Consider the following 17,273-nt stretch of genomic DNA (forward strand, 5'->3'; position numbering starts at 1 on the left):
TCCAATCTTATTTTAGACAAAGTGCAGAAAGTAAAGGTGGGCCCCAACCTATAGGGATATTGGATCTGTATTTTGGGTCACTGTTATGAAACACATCATTGTCTGAAAATGTAAGTGACATGGTACAGTGACACAAAGAAATGATTGTCGGCTTGTTTGGGCAGTGATTTCTGTACCTTTTATTTTAGCTTAGTGTTTGCACTGTATAGATAACGCAGTGGTAGACCTGATTGGCCAGGGATTGGGGGACTCCTTAGTGATCTGCTGACCTTCCAATTACAGTAGGGCTGCCCACCTTTCCCAGTTCCGGCTTCATTCATTGGATGCATGATCAACCAATGGCCAGGTCTAACAGTGTGAAACAATGTTTTACATTATACACTTCCACATTTACTGAAAACAATTACTGTCATACAAACATACAGATTACCTGTGCTGCATATTACATCCTTCCACCCTGATTACCAAAGGTCAGCTGATGGTATTTCATTGTTTATAGCTACTATTGCAGCATTACATTATGTGTAGACATTGGGTGACGCTAAGATATATAAAATCTTAGACCCCTTCCACCATGCTGCCATAGCGCGCCCCCCGTACCCCTAGATATTGTCACTTATATCATAAAGATAGGCAATACAAAGGCTTGCATACACCTTATTTGTTGAAATAGTGGGTAGATCATTTTACATTTAACACCTAATAAAATACCACGGGGCATTGTGCCTTAGTGGTAATAATAGTGGAACCTGTTATTCTTCTATTCTAGACTGTACCCACAACTTAATCTATGGCTTTACTTGCATCCTACATTTATTGCAGAATTAAATTCAGCCGTTGTCCAACAAGCTGCATGCCCTGGCTCCCTTATCAGTAGGACACAGGAAAAGAAAAAACTGGCAATGGTGAGAGAATCTTGGACCCTCACCATTGCAGGGTCAGCAATCGGAACTAATCCATCACTGGTTCAGATGAAACATCATTCGATTCCCGTCCCTAATCAAGCTCCGTACATGTACCACACAGGGGGCACATGACTTACACTCCCCCCCCACCCCCTGCTCCTGCATCAACCCCGTCCAGAGGTGTCGGCATGCAGAGGCAGAGCACTGCGCTTTTCTGTATTTATTTCCACTTCAAACTATCCCTGTCTGAGAGAGAATTAGAATTTGTATCTAAGCTGATGGTTGTTCCAGGCAGAGGTAGCCTTTAGATTCTAGCATGAGAAAGGCATCTGAGGACAGCACTGAGAAACACTAGCGCACTTTGTTACCTGGCATGTTTGTCAGCAAATAGATCAGCATATTAATTTGTCCTGTCATGAAGGAGTTAATAAGCATGTCCCCGTATGCCCCACTAACCAGATGTCACATGACAGGTATAGATGCCTACAAGCTCGGTAAGAGCAGCTGAAGCCAGTCCAATCCTATGGGAACCCTAATTAGTCCATGTTTAATGAATAACCAGCTAATATTGCATTAACATGCAAACCAAGAGCACTCTGTTGGGTTTCCCAGTGCTTCATGTTTTGTAGTAATGCCGTTCTCATTCCCTCAAATTACTCGTGTTCAATATCCTGAAGGGTTCCCTATATACGTATTCTGCTGTGCTACTTGGTGCTTATTGCTGCCTAAGTAAATCTTTACAAGTAGATTAGGGTCATATTTACTAAAGTGCTGTTTTTAGAAGTGGAGATGTTGCCCATAGCAACCAATCAGATTATAGCTATTACATTCTAGAAAGTGCTAGATTAAAGTTAACTAGAATCTGATTGGTTGCTATGGGCAACATCTCCACTTCTAAAAACCTGCACTTCAGTGAATATACCTTTTAGACTCTTCTGAATGTCAGATGTGTTACACAGTATTGGGAACTACCTTCTTTGGGATCCCAGAACAGTGGTTCCTGATTAAATAAAAGAAAAAGTTGAGCAACTCTGAATTAAAGGTAACCACTAAACCATTCAAATAAATTGTATTATAACATTCACATATTTATACGTATGAGTCTGAGGAGTTAGATCAGAATAGAATAAATCTTAGATGAAGTGACCATGAGGGGGGGAGATGATATGCCTATATACAGCAAGCATCCTGGAAGGTTGTTACAGACACAGATGCTGTTGTCTTTCAGGGCTCAGCCAGGCAGATTACTTCTGTCATTCATTATGTCCCAGTGGGAGCCACCAGTGAAACAGGAAGGGTTACACAAGTTATCCAACTTCTCTCGGTTAAACTATATTTTGGAGCAGCGCAGCAAGTAGATGTTTTTCAGAGATTTTATTAATTGATTTAAAAAGAACCTCTTACCAGTCACTTACTTTGTTTCTTTAAATATTTATTTAGCATGAAGTATAAGATTTAGGTGTACAGTATGTGTATCTATTCTCCTGCCCCTGAAGTATGGAGAGGGTCTGTAAGCGCTCCAGTATACAAATTGCAAAACCGCCCAGGTCACAGGGTTCTAGACCAGTATGGAGAGGCGAGTACATTAATATACATCAGGGAGTCCCTGCTGGAGGCCATTCTGCCTGAATCATTTATAGATCTCTATCTGCAGGTAAATAGGTCAAGTATGCACCAGATTCGAACACTGTTAGACACTCTAAGCATCTGTGTGTCACTAGCTTAAGCATAGACCTCAATGAAAACCGATGCACAGCTACAGTAAGTGCAAAAAAATATTTTTCTTTAACCTGTGGCAGGGGTACGCAGTGCAGTAGCTGAGTTAGAGAAGTAGAGTGGTAGGCTACTGGGGGCCCCATAAAAAACATACTCAAGAAGTGTATACGTAGATTTAGAGAAACAATCTGAGAATTGCAGATAAGCAAGGGAAGTGGGTGAGATTCTAATGGTGCATACACACTGGCCGATATTTTAAACAACCGAACGATATAGTTCGGTTGCCCAGTATATCGGCCAATGTGTATGCATCAATGACCAACGATGCACGCTCCCGCAGGTCGTTGGCCATTGTCACTCATTGCCCGTACCAGCATGCCAACCTGCCGATATTGTCAGGTTGTTGCACGTTCGGGATGAGGGAGGGTGTCCTGCCCTGAACGATATCATTCAGGATATCGTTCAGTGTGTGTGCTCAATGTCGTTAACGACATTGACACATTCCGGGGACACACTAGACGATATCGCTCATGGAGCGAATAGTCTAGTGTGTACGCACCTTGAGTCGCACGTGAATCATTCACAATCTTGTCTGCTTCCAGTGATTGGAATTCTATTGAACACCCTCTTGTATTCAGAGTCGGCCGCACCTATGCTACCGCACTCCCCACAGCCCTCGTCACTGCTGTCTGTCTGCATGTGCACCAACCTGGAGACCTGACTGAGATCAGATGTATCTCTGCATACACTCACCTCTGAATAGCCTGCAATTCATTTACTCGCCCACGGGACATTAATCCTATGTGCGAACACCCCGTTATTACCCAATGAACGCCCATTCAGCCACAAGTGTTATGCAACTGAGATGCAGACAGCATGAATTGCATGTAATTGCTTTAGGTTGCGTTAGTCAGGCCGTGACGCATCCTTAGATGCATCCAGATGCAGAATTGCACATAACTCTGAATCAGACCCTTTGTGGCTGAAATTATTTTGGAATTCTCAAATAAATGCACAAACATTAGTGTATGGCACAAAGATGAGGAATAATTGTAATAAAGAACATCCAATATAACCAGTTGGTCAATAGAAGTAAGACATTGACGTAAAAATAACATTGTAAAATAAATGGTGTATAATGATTAGCATTAATGCCTCACTGAGGTCATGGGTTCGATTCCCACTACAGCCCAAACTGTGTGGAGTTTGTATATTCTCCCTGGCTTGCGTGGGTTTCCTCCGGTTTCCTCCCACACTCCAAAAAATTTACAGATCGGTTAATTGGCTCCTAACAAAACTAACCCTAGTGTGTATGTGTGTGTGTGTGCATGTGATTGGGAAATATAGATTGTAAGCTCCACTGGGGCAGGGACTTAATGACCAAATATTCTCTGTAAAGCGCTGTGGAATATGTGTGCGCTATATTAATAACTGATAAATCATTTATTAGAATATTTACAGTAGTTTGCATTGTACACTGAGCACCAGGAAATGAGCCCTGAACTGGACAAGTGTCCCATACTATATATTAGCCACACAGGAATGGTTTCTGTATTAGCCACCAGAGAGTGGGCTGGGTATTGCACACTGGCTGACAGAGAATAGGCTATACAGGTCACCACTATATCCACTCCAGTGTCATTGTGCTGGAATATGAAATGGGGGTAGTGTTGTAATACAATGTATAGGAGTCATTTCTCTTAGAATGTGGGTGTGCTTCTGGATTCAATGTGCTGGAATACTGCTTTATATAATGTGTGATTGGTATAAATTGTAAGTGTGGCTCTCGATCTTGTCTAATTTACCAGGCGGCCAAAATAATTTGTCTTGAGACTAGATGGAGGCTACCGTTTCATTAAATGTGATCGAAAGTTGGCTTTTCGGGGTTTTTTTAAACAAAGCATCCCTTATTTATGTTTTATTCAGCTTGAGCTGTGTTGTGATATATCCATGTAATTGGTACATTTGTTATGGCTAAATAAGCACAGTATCTAGCTATGGCTGACTTGCGGGGGGGGGCAATATTTTAATAATCATCGCCCCTGACCTTGTGCTAGGTTTAGCAGTCGGGTGATCAGGAAGTGAACACAGTACATTCTCCAACTCATTGGACAAGCGCTCTGGTGAGTTAATATAAACAAGGTCCAAGATTGTCTTAAATTGAAAATCGTCATGACTTTAAATCATTATAGAGCAGGGTGTTGCAGTGCTGGAAAATTTTGATAAAGGAGATTTGTAATAATTTTACATGTTAACAGCCAAGTACCTGACAGTAATGCAAGCAGATGTTGGCCGAAGTAATGTGTAAAGCTGCATACACACTAGACTATTTTTATGGACGATAACGATATTGTTCAACGATTATCATTCAGTGTGTATACTATAAACCATGTATGAGTTTAAACAGCATTTCAGAATGATTTATACATTTGGACATTTTAAAAATATTTGTAAACCATCCAATCCTCATCTGTAAGGGAGATTTGAAGTTGTGACTCCCATTTGGTTTGAATTTCTAACTTTTTATCTTCCAATGAGGAAAGTAAGGTTTTATACCACATAGAGATACCGCTTTTGTGATTTAGGGAGGAGAGTTTGAAAGTTATGTAGGGCGGAAGGGCAGTGGCATCCGTCCCCACGGTGTCAACTGGGGCGGGAGGGACGCAGTTTGCGCGCCACCGAAATGGGGGTAGGGGGCCCTCGCGGACAAGGGCGTGACCACATGGGAAGCGGGGTGGACGAACCCCGTGGTCGCGTTATTACTGGGGGGCAAGGAGGGTGCTGGAGGTGCGGACTACCCTGTGTGCAGTGCCGGCCGGCTCCCTCACAGTGTCAGGAGCCGAGTGCTGCACTTAATTATATAGTGCAGCACCCGGCTCCTGTCACTGAGGGGGAGTCTGCACCTTGGCGTCACCCCTCGGCGTGTGACACCCGGGTGTGGCCAGCACCCCCCTTGTGACACCACTGTGGAGGGGGAGGAAGGGGTTGACAATTCGCAGATTTAGACGATAGCCAGTGTCTAATTTGTAGATATTTGTAAAAGTCCTTAGAAGGCAATGAATATTTCTCCCGAAGCTGGAGAAACGTCTTAAGAAGCTGGTGATCATACAAATCTTGGACTGTCAGTATACTACGCCGTTCTAACCAAGTAGTTTGAGATAAATCGGGAATTAAGTTTGAAACCGCCACTTTGAAGTGTTGGAAATAGGGAGAGACCTCGCCATAAACCTTAATCAACTTTTCCCAAACCACTAAAGAATCTGATATACTCTTCAGTCTAAGGGATTGAGGGGATCTACTTTGGGATTCCGTCCATGAAAAATCTGGTAAGGTGAAAGGCGTACTGTTGGAGCGCTCAATATCAACCCAGGGTTTAATAAGTGAGGGGGAAAGCCAATGTCTTAGTTGATCTAAAAGGCACGCATGTTGATAAAATTCAAGATTAGGAGCAGCCAGACCACCCTTAGGGTTAGATCTAAATAAGTGAGTCCTGGACACTCTGGGGGGGGGGGGGTGGGGGTTGTAAATTTACTGAAGTGAGAGTTTTTAGAAGTGGGTTTTAAAAGTGATGTTGCCCATAGCAACCAATCAGATTCTAGCTATTATCTTCTAGAAGGTGCTAGTTAAATGTTAAGTAGAATCTGATCGGTTGCTATGGGCAACATCACTTTTAAAACTCACTTCTAAAAACTCTCACTTTAGTAAATTTACCCCTGGGTCTCTTGCCCTTCCAGAGAAAAGCAGAGATAACAGCGTAGAAGTTAGTTAAGAGACTACCAGGAATTAAATGAGGTATAGCTCTGAAAAGATTAAAAAAATTTCGGGAGTGACATCATTTTAACAGAAGCCATACATCCTAACCAAGAAATCTCATAGTTGGCCCAGTTTGTAGTGAGTAGAGAATTGTAGGAGTAATGATTGGTAGTTACAAGGTATGATGTCCTGTAGTTGTGCTGGAATTTGGGAAGTCTGTCAGGTGTAATGATATTGGTTCTGGAGAGTGTGTAAGGAATCCTCTATACCATACGCTAAGGCTTCCGTTTTAGTAGTATTTAATTTGTAGTAAGAAATTGCTGAATTTTCATTAAGAATGTCATGGAGAGCAGAAGTGTTGGGTTTTGTGACAAATAATAAAACATTGTTAGCAAATAAACAGATTTTATGCTTAAAACAGCCAATAGAGACCCTCAAGGGAATTACAGGATCTACATTTTTTCAGCTAGAGGTTCTATAGCTAATGTGAATATCAAGGGGGAGAGGGAATACCTCTGGCGGGTACCATTTGAAGGATATCTTAAAAGATTTCTGTCAGTGTGTACACCTAATATCATTTGATCTGCATTACAGAAAGTTCAAGGGAAATCTTTCACCAATATTTTTCATACAGCACATCGTCTAGTGCAGGACTCGACAAATCCCAGGGGCAAGGTCGCCATGGCTACCAGATTTTGCTGCCTGGCTACTAGATTTTGCAGTGAGGGAGGAGATTCATGCCTATAGTATTGTTGTGTTCATATCATGCACAGGAGTGCATGTGCTGAGTGTCGCCTGTGGTGACTGCTGTGCCTCTGTCCGTCCGGCCTGTGCTGACAACTCCTCTCCATCCTGGTCTGCTCTAATCCCTACTGTCTGTCCCAGTCTACGCTGATCCTCCTGTACATCCCGGCTGTCTACTGTCTCCTATCTCCGGCTGCATAGAGCTCTCCGGTAGTAGGGTCTATGCGTGGCCAGGGATTGCGGAGCAGCTTCAGAGGGATAGTGGTGAGACCACGAGGGGAGGGGGGTTTTGTTGTACTTTCTGGCACCATTATTTTATGTGAAATGTGGTTTGTTATTACTGGGGGGTTGAGCAGGGGAGCTGTGTAGAGCAGTGAGGGGGCCTCCATTTTACTGTATCCATTCAACTGTGACCATTTTGTGAACTAGTATAGTGTGTATAACAGTTGCATGACACACAGAGCTGTGCTCCTCACTCCTGTAATATTTTTTGGGGGGACGGTGGTCTGGTTCCTACACTTTCATCCTGGGTCCTAGATTTTAGTCCTGGTCTAGAGTGTATGAGCCTGAAGCCAGTGGTTCTCAAACCATCTAGAATCACAGTGCCCTAAAATATCAGCATTGTTTTTTCACAGTACCCCGAGACCAAACATCTCTTAGCGAGAAAATCAGAAACATTCTTAATTTAAGTAAATTGTGCTCATCTGTCATCCTCCGGTTCAGTTATGGGGCAGTGGACAGAGTTGTGCTCCTGTTTGTGCATGTATTTTAGAACTGCCAGCCACCATAACTGGTTTTGTCTATTACATACATCATTTTATTTGGATCTGGATTTGGTTTGGTTCTGGACCACCAATCCGTGGCACTCCTGCAAGTGCCCAGTGGTACCTCCATGGTTCCACGGCACTCAGTTTGGGAACCACTGGTGTAAAAGATAAAGTGGATAGTGCCTTATTATACACCCCTGAGACAACAAGTCTAGTAAGGGTAAGAACTCACAATTGCTTGTAGATCTATCTAATTATATTGTCTGCATTCACTGTTAGGTGAACGCAGGAATAACGTTTTCAAAATAGTGATCTGTTGAACGCAATGAGAATTACACTGTTGTTACTAACTAATGACTTCATAAGCAAGTCTGCAAACCCACATAATTTTTATTTCTTATTATTATTGCAGCCATCCAAACAAGATGGGCTTTCTCTGGCTAGCAATATACTTATACTTAGCAAAATCTTTCTGCGAGGAGACAGTCAGGGCTGCCACTGCAAAGCATAGTTTCTCAGCTGAATTGCCTTTTCATTTCAGCACTCAAAATGGGGTGTTCCACAGCCTTTGTGTGCACACTTTATCATGTGATGTGACTGTGGTTACCACGGCAAGACCATGACACTTCACAATCTGTAAATCATTAATAGTCGCTTACACAGTATCATGTATCTTCTTACAATAAAGCAGAGTGATTTATGTTAAAGAAAAAATAAAACAATGCTCAATGTTTTTCACGGTTTTGCACCTTTAAGTACTGACAATGTAGTCTTCCTAGTGATCAATAGATCAGTCATTTGAGGACTACTGCAGACATGAGCATACCTTTCCCTTAATTGTGCTTGTCTGTCAGTGTGTGGTTTTAGTAGAGGTTCAATCAGTGTGTTATCTATTAGATTAGACTGCAGTGTTGGCTTCTGGCTGCTTGTGTGCGTTCCAGGCGCTGAATGTATTATGGGAGAATTATGAGTTTGGCATAGAACACATTATAAGAATAAGTACAGTCGATTGCTAGTGTATCACGCAGTGTCCAAGATAGTCTGAATCTCCTACTGCACAACACTATCGCACATTGAGAACATTACTAGATTAAGCCAGTGCTGCAGAATGTGAATTTTACCATTGTAAGTTTACCGTTCTCTGCAAATCACTGTTACTAATCATATCTATTGTGTTCTGTGCACGGAACAGAGGTGTAAATTCATTTTCTCCAGTGCATTTCCCTAATAAAAGAAATGTCTATTTAACTTGGAATTTACATCCATGGTAACCACATTTCTAGATTTATATACAGATAGTAATCCTGCAATATCCTGCCCGTACAGTCATTTTATTATTGCCATGATGAGAAATCAGTGTTCCTGTCTTATCCTATTCCAGACACGTCTGCATCACACAGCGATCCATATATCAGCTCCGCATACTGACAAACAACGCACAGCGATCCATATATCCACTCAGCAAACTGACAAACATCACACCTTGGCTTGTACTTGCCTTGATGTGAAGTAAAAATATAAAGAGAGGAAGGAAGTACTTAAGCTGCCTGACAACTTTCTTTTTTTTTTTTCTTCCATCAAGTATACAGATGTGTCCACATACATCTATCCTCCGCGCGCTACAAGTCGCGCAACACATAACGCAGGAGCTCCATGTGACTCTGTAGCGCAGAGTCTTTCGTGCAACGTTTTACCTTCAAATGCATCTGATTTGCACTGCAATGCAAACAGTTAGCACAAGCAGCTTCTGCTGATTAAAATGATATGCGGCATGCCTATGTTCTGTGTGCGCCTGCGGGTGTATCTGCATGCAAAGCGCTACGTTAGTTTTACCACCGCTGACACTGTAACGTAGCATTTCGCATGCAGATACACCCGCATTTGCTCACAGAATACAGTATATGTATTCTGCATATCATTTTAATCAGCAGAAGCTGCTGTTCGCATCCGGGCACATAAGAAGCATTTGAAGGTAAAAAGTTGCACGAATAGACGCTAGATGCTGCCGAGTCACGCCACGGCATGGCGCGACTAGAAGGGCTGTTTAACGCGCAAGGAGGCTAGATGTATGAGGAGACATCTGTATTTTATCACATTTTAAATAAAATACAAAAACTTAATTTAAGGATATATAAGAATTGCCCGTAACATTAAATTTCAATTTTCTCATTTAGAAATAGGTTGTAAATACATAACAAAGATGATAAGAATTTTAAAAATAAATAAAAAATGTGTGAGCTGAACGCCTGGGTCATTGGAGATGGACGTCATTTCCACCTATTGCAAATATTGAGTTAGGCCATATAGACCAATCTGCAGCATGATCTATAATTAATATTAATGGTGTAGAGCTGCCCTGGGACCGATGAGGTAATGTGGTGCTACTATACCTTCATTGTCCCTGATATTTCTGATAACATCAGTATATTACATGATGTTAACTTTTTGTATTGCCTCTTTAATCTACGTGCAGTAGAGGCAGCCATTTTGTTTGCTAAACTAATGTTCGTGAGAATGCAACCTATCCATGCACTAGTAACTAGTTACATCACTTTGTGATATTAGTTTAAAGTAAGGCCATCATTTTATTTACATGGGGTATATTCTCATAATTGTTGGTTCAACACACACGGGTAAATTTACTAAAGTGAGAATTTTTAGAAGTGCGTTTTAGAATTGATGTTGCCCATAACAACCAATCAGATTCTACTTAACATTTAACTAGCACCTTCTAGAAGATAATGGATAGAATCTGATTGGTTGCTATGGGCAACATCACTTCTAAATTTACCCCACAGAGTCACAGCAACAAAACAAGCAAGGAGCAGTGCAACATCTTTTTATACTTGTCATGCAGGTACGCCAAGAGTATTGCAGTGGCATGTAGGTTTACGATACAACATACAGTACATAGGTATTTTCATAGAAATAGAGCTTTGGAGCTGCCAATGGTATAAATTGGCCGTACTCCAGACAGTCCTGTTGGTGCTCTGTAAACTACGCTTATCCTCCCCAGTCTGTCTTTTTAAATCATCCCAATATTGTGCTTCATTGTTTTTAAAAAACAAAAATGCAAAATACACAAAGTTGCCCCAAAACAAAGTATTTGGAGCAATTTTCTACTTAATAGTGCAGCGTATTGCTCTAAATCTTGAGCGCTGCTGTGCTGTTTGGTTTGGTTTTTAGTGTGTAAATTACTTAAGTAGCTAAAATTGTAAGCATAAAACAAAAGCAACCAATAATAAAGTAGCCATACGAACGTCCGCAATACAAGGTAAGACGAGCTACACAAATGTAAATAATGAATTAGCATTAATTGTAAGCTTGAAGTGATAAAGGATGTACTTACAACCAGAAGAGCCAATGCTCCTAAACACTTTAAAATTTATGTCAGTCGTTTTAGGCAGCTCATGTTAGACAGAAAGGAGCCAGCTGATTAACAAATGTAGAGGACTATAAAATAGCAGCATGTGAGTAACTAATAGCACTTGTCCCCCAGGAAGTACTGTAATAAATAGTAGCAGAGCTCTCTCGTCCCCAAGGACCCTGTCCTGGCTTGTAGCCAGGAGTTGTAGGTTACATAGGAGGAAGTGTCAGTCTGTCCAGTTCTATAAATAAAGGAGAAAATATTATAATGCACTATTTCTTACAGTATGTTATCCAAAATAAAAAATTGCACTTAAACCGGTCAATTTATTTTGTCAGGACACAAAATAATATATCATCCATGTGCCCAGAGCATTGCAGACTTCTAAGAACAATAGTCATTGAAGTACAACACAGCAAGCTAGATATAGATACACTGGTTAGTACACAAGGGTGTTGAAAAGCACCAGCTAAAAGCATAGACAAAACCTTGTTCTTTGTCCTGGTTTTTAACAAGCTGTGAAACATGTTCTCAAAGTTTCCCTGCGGTTCCAGAAAACATCATTATACTGCACCCAGCAGCGACGTTTGAACACTGCAGTCAACACTGAGGCAATGTGAACATTGGTTGGGAACTGTGTGTGTATAAGGTCTATTATCTGCCATTATTTGTTGGACTACCAGAGTTAGGGGAACATTTACCAAGGGGATATTGTGGAAAATCTCTGCAAAACACAAAGTATCCCCAGGATGTAAGATTGGGGGACCGCAGAAAATATCTTCCATACCCTCCATTTTTGTTTGCAAACAAAAGCAGCCCCTATGGGGGCTGCTAAATTGTGAAGTTTGCCAAGATGGCATTAGGCATTGTAGTGTTTGGGCTATACATCGCACTATGGGCCTGATTCAGACCCGCTCGCGCGCTCTGAGCGCTTGCAAGCGGGTCGATGGTGGCCCAGTGCGCATGCGCGAGTCCCGGCTAGCGACGGGCATACCGTCGCTCCGGGTCTCATACCAAAGGGGGTGTGCTGTCGATGTTGAGTGACAGCACACCCTCTTTGGTGGGCGGGCCAGTGGAGTGGCTGCCCAAACGGAGCCGTTCCCATGTGAACGCCTCCGTTTGGGGGCGGCCCCACTGACATCACGAGTGATGTCAGTGGGAGAGATTTCGGCTCTGTGAGAGCCAAAATCTCTCTGGGGCTTGCGGCAACGAGACCCTACCACAAGGGTCTTGGCGCAAGCCCGATGGTCGCGATGGTCTTGACCATCTTCCTGGCTGCTCGCTATAGCTGTGGGGTGGTCACCCACAGCTATGCGAGCGGCCAGGAGGCCGCTCTAAAAAAACAAGATAGCCGGCCCTGATTCTGAGCGAGCGCTCTGTCAGAGTGTCCGGCTCTGAATCAGGGCCTATGTTATTTGGTCACTTTACTATCGCTCTACTTGTTTACACATCACAGGGGGAGCCCCTGTTCCTGCATGTGATTATCGGTAAATTTAGGCGACACATTATTTCTTATTGTCGCTGTAAGAAATTATAATTATTTTGACCAATTCCGTATAAATGGTAAATATTCCCCTTTGTGTGGTTATTGGGTTCTAAGAACATGTGACGAGAGCATAATATTAAGGGCAGTGTGTACAAGCCTTCACCCTCGTGGATCTTTTACTACATTGTGTCTATGTGTTATACGTAATTAGTCACTTAACTGACAATTTTTCCCGACACCCGTTTAAGATATAGCTTGCAACAAATATACATAGACAGCCTATTTGCTACAAAATAGTGATAGATTGTTGTGACAAGCATATCTAACATTTCGACTTTTCTTTCCCACTAATTATCAATAAAGGAAAGGAATGTAATAGGATACTAAATATTACATTCAAAACTGAACTATTATTCTTAGTAAATAATATTCTTTTCTGTGGTAAAAAAAAAAAATGTCACCAATACCGCAGTGTATGTATTGTCTGAGTTGTATGTGTGAAAGATTATTCTTTCTTGCTTTTTAGGTGAATACATAATAAAAGTTATGTTTTATAATTATTTTCTTTGTACTTGATAAGAGTGCCCCCACAAAGGAGTTTTTTCTGTTATCCTGCTATACAGGGTAATATTAGGTTCATGTATCCATACTTGCCTACCCTCCCGAAAATCGGGTGCCGCTCCCGACCTCCCGGGAAGGCTGGCAATCCTCCCGGCTGCCACCCACCCCTCCTATCCCCCCCACAATAACCCCTGCAACCCCCGCAGCGGGGGGGGTGGAGACGCGATTTGTGGCATTTTGGCCCCGCCCCCTGCTTCACAATGCTTTTTTTATCAGCATTGTGTAGCGGGGGTGGGGCCAAACTGACGCCATCGCATGGCCCCGCCATGCCCACAAGTGCTGTCACCCGCCCGGCTACTCCCCCCTGACCCGCCCACCCCCTTCCTCCTGCCGATCTGGCTGCTCCCACCCGGAAGGAGCAGCCAGAAGGTCAGCAGGTATGCATTTATCTAGGGATTACTCCAGGGGAGCACCACCAACCAGGTCATGAGATAGGGTTTCCCCTCTTATACTAATTTATATGTTGGTTTCTATATCCATGTACTATATTCTTTATCCTGTGCAGAGTCTCCCTTTGTTTGTCTTGTAAGTTCTGATGTGAGTGAGCCAGCACGGAATGGCACGCTGTTAATTTGGTCAGCTGGATCCTCCAGCACATACGTCAGTGTTAGGAAGTGCATTATTCCACCATAAAGCTGCTGACATTTTAAATCCTGTTTGTAGCAAGCAGAACGTTTGATTTTGCTGGTTAAAAAAAAAATGTGTTGCATCTTCTGGTCGGCCTGCAGTGCATATCCCGGCATTCCCTGCCACCGTTTTTCTAAATGCCCAGGTTTAAACTGTTGCAGGGCATTCTGGAATGTATAGTTCAACAGCAGCTGGCGGGCCGCTTATTGCCCACCCCTGGTCTAGTGTGTACCCAGCATTAAAGGTTCGGGTTAGGCTAAAGTAGGCAAAAAAGGTCAAAATTCTGGTGTTGACATTCTGAACGTGTCGTCATTTAAAAAATGTCGACCTAAGTGTAGGTCGACATATTTGTTGTTGATCTAACATCCATGTAGACATACACAACCTGCCGACATTCTGAATGTGAACTGGTCATACCACACCCCTTTTTAATTGATGTTTTAACACTTTTTTTTTTCTTTGCCTTCGAAAATGTTTCTAATTTGTTCATTATCTGCTTATTTAAATAAAAATACATGTTTGTCTTTAGCAAACAAGACTGGTAGTTTCCTATTGTAATCTGTACAGTATAAAATTATTATTTAATGCATATTTGTTACATATACTCTGAATAGATTAAATGTTTACAATATCTTCCAGGTTCACGGCTGTGGTGAAAGAGCCAAAGCAAACGCACGTGCAAGAATCAGCCGGGACGGAGTGATTTACCCAGGGAGCGGGCACAAGGACCACTCGCTGGACCCCACTAAGAAAGCTCATTTGCAGAGAAAACTAGATAAGAAGATTAATGAATTTTCAAAACAGAGAAAAGTTAAGAAGGAAAAATAAATTGTTGACTTGCAATAAAAGATTTATACTTCACATGTATGTCTGAGGAATCTGCTCTGTTTGGGGAGGGGGATACATTCTATGTGCTCATTAAGTGACTTTCAGGAACCCACTTTGTCATATTTATATATACATGTTATCTGTCAAAAAAAATATATGGTCTTGCGCAAACTGTGGATCTCATCACACGGAGAGTATGGTGTGTTCATAGTCCGTTGTATCAATTCGTAATGAGATAGAACAGTTGTCCTTACCGAAATGACCAAAATATGTTTCTGGGACCATAAGTCTTTTTTTTTTTTTTTTTTTAAATTAGAAGACTATAGGGGTTATGTAATAGGTAACAACAGAGGTTCCCAAAGTCCGCCATTACAGTCCACGTTTTAGGGATATCCAAGCTTGAGTCCAGATGGTTAAATCAAATGGATTGAGGTACTAATTAGGTCACCTGTGCTCAAGCATGGATATCCCTAAAACGTGGACGTCAAGCGGGCCGCGGGCAGTCTGTGTCACTGTGACACAGACTGCACCGCGCGTGTAGCGCTGACCGGACGAGTTCGGTCAGCGCTACACAAGTGACAAACACAGCCGCCGGCACTGGCAGCTGTGTGTTTGTTTTGATCAGCAGCCAATGAGAGTCTGACAGACTATCATTAGCTGCTGCTGCGCCCACTGCAGGAGCCGCTCCATCTTCCGGCTCCCGCAGTGGGCAATGGGAGAGGCGTCATGATGTCATGACATCTCTCCCATAATGCAGAGCAGCCCGGCCGGGAGTGCGGACGGTGGGAGCGGGGATTCAGGTGTTTTTTTTTTAATTACATGTGTCTACTGGGGGAGGGGCGGGCACTACAAGGGGTGGACTACTATTACTGGGGGCACTACAAGGGGGGAGGACTACTATTACTGGGGGCAATACAAAAGGGGGGACTACTACTGGGGGCAATACAAAAGGGGGGACTACTACTACTGGGGGCACTACAAGGGGGGAACCACTACTACTGGGGGCACTACAAGGGGGGAACCACTACTATTGGGGGCACTACAAGGGGGGGGGAACCACTACTACTACTACTAGGGGCAATACAAGGGGAAACCACTACTACTACTGGGGGCAATACAAGGGGGAAACCACTACATGAGGCACTGCAAGGGGGGGGGATACTACTGGGGTCAATACAAGGGGGGAACCACTACAGGAGGCACTACAAGGGGGGGACTACTACTACTACTAGGGGCACTACATAGGGGGAGGGGACTACCACTGGGGGCGCTGCAATCGAGGGACCACTGCTTGGGGCTCTATAAAAAGGGTACTGCATAGGGGGAAGACTGCACCTAGGGCCACTATTTAAGGAGCACTGCATAAGGGCTACCACTATTGGGGGCACTGCATGGGGGGTGGACTGCTACTGGGAGCACTGCATAGGGGGTACCACTACTGGGGGCACTACTGGGGCCACTGTATAAGGAGCACTACATAGGGGGGATCACTACTGGAGGCCTGCATAAGGGGGTCCTCTCCTGGGGCACAGGGGGGCACTGCATATGGGCACCATGATGGGGCTGCCCATAATATTTATTTTTACTTTACATTAATCCCATATGGACCCGCCTCCTCCCTGGAACACTTGAGGGGGGGGGCGCCGTAGCACGCACGTTCTTCGGGCACCCTGGCTACACACTGCTCCTCTGCCAGGGCCGCCTGCATGCATTTGCCCCCCAGGCTAAAAGTTGCCAGCCAGCCCCTGACTGTAATGGCGGACTTTGGGAACCTCTGGGTTACAAGATTGTGTAACTGGAGTGATTTTGGCGAGTGTACCACTAAATTTAAAGCGGCAATCTGTTATAAGGCTGGTTTTGACGTACTGATTGCTGCTTTAAAATTAACTGCGAACTTGCCAAAATCATGCCGGTTCTGTAATCTCAGAACCCACTACATAACTCCCTATGTGGCTCCCTATGTTTTCTTCTTACAGTCTAGTTAGGTGCCGCATGCACATTAGTTCCTTAAAGGTGCAGGTATCTGCATTATCCATATATTTTCAGGGGAAATTGGCTGATATATCAGAGATTACATATGCAGCCTCCATATAGCTCTGCTTTGGAACCCTGCTTAACCTTATTCTTTCAGCTCATTCAACTTACTTCATTTTCTGCCATGGGAAATATATATTTTTTTCCAGCTATTGCATAAGATAGAAGAGAGAGAATCTGTACTAAGGGTTAAGGTTGTATCTAGATTTCATTTTAATCAGGAGATCATTATCCCTGCCTTGAAGTCTTCTGCAGATCAGAGTAAAGGCGCATATCCACTACACAATTTGCTGCATGAGCGATATCGTGTACTGTGTCCCCGGCAGTGGTGTGCTCAATGTCCTTAATGACATTGAGCACCCACACTGAACGATATATCGTTCAGTGACGTCACCCTCCCTCATCCCTGTACTTGCAGAACCTGA

General features: G+C 43.2%; 1 protein-coding gene across 1 annotated transcript in view; it reads left to right on the top strand.

Moving 5' to 3' along the window:
• IGHMBP2 (immunoglobulin mu DNA binding protein 2) overlaps positions 1–14,849 on the top strand; it is a 106,939-nt gene extending 92,090 nt beyond the window's left edge. The window contains exon 15 of the mRNA XM_088470394.1: positions 14,626–14,849. Within this exon, the coding sequence (XP_088326520.1) occupies positions 14,626–14,814 (189 nt within the window). The 3' untranslated portion in view covers positions 14,815–14,849. The remainder of the gene's footprint in view (positions 1–14,625) is intronic.
• The last annotated feature ends 2,424 nt before the right edge of the window (positions 14,850–17,273 follow it).

Source organism: Taudactylus pleione, unplaced genomic scaffold, assembly GCF_031769625.1.
Source record: "Taudactylus pleione unplaced genomic scaffold, aTauple2 ptg000100l, whole genome shotgun sequence".
NCBI classification, from domain to species: domain Eukaryota; kingdom Metazoa; phylum Chordata; class Amphibia; order Anura; family Myobatrachidae; genus Taudactylus; species Taudactylus pleione.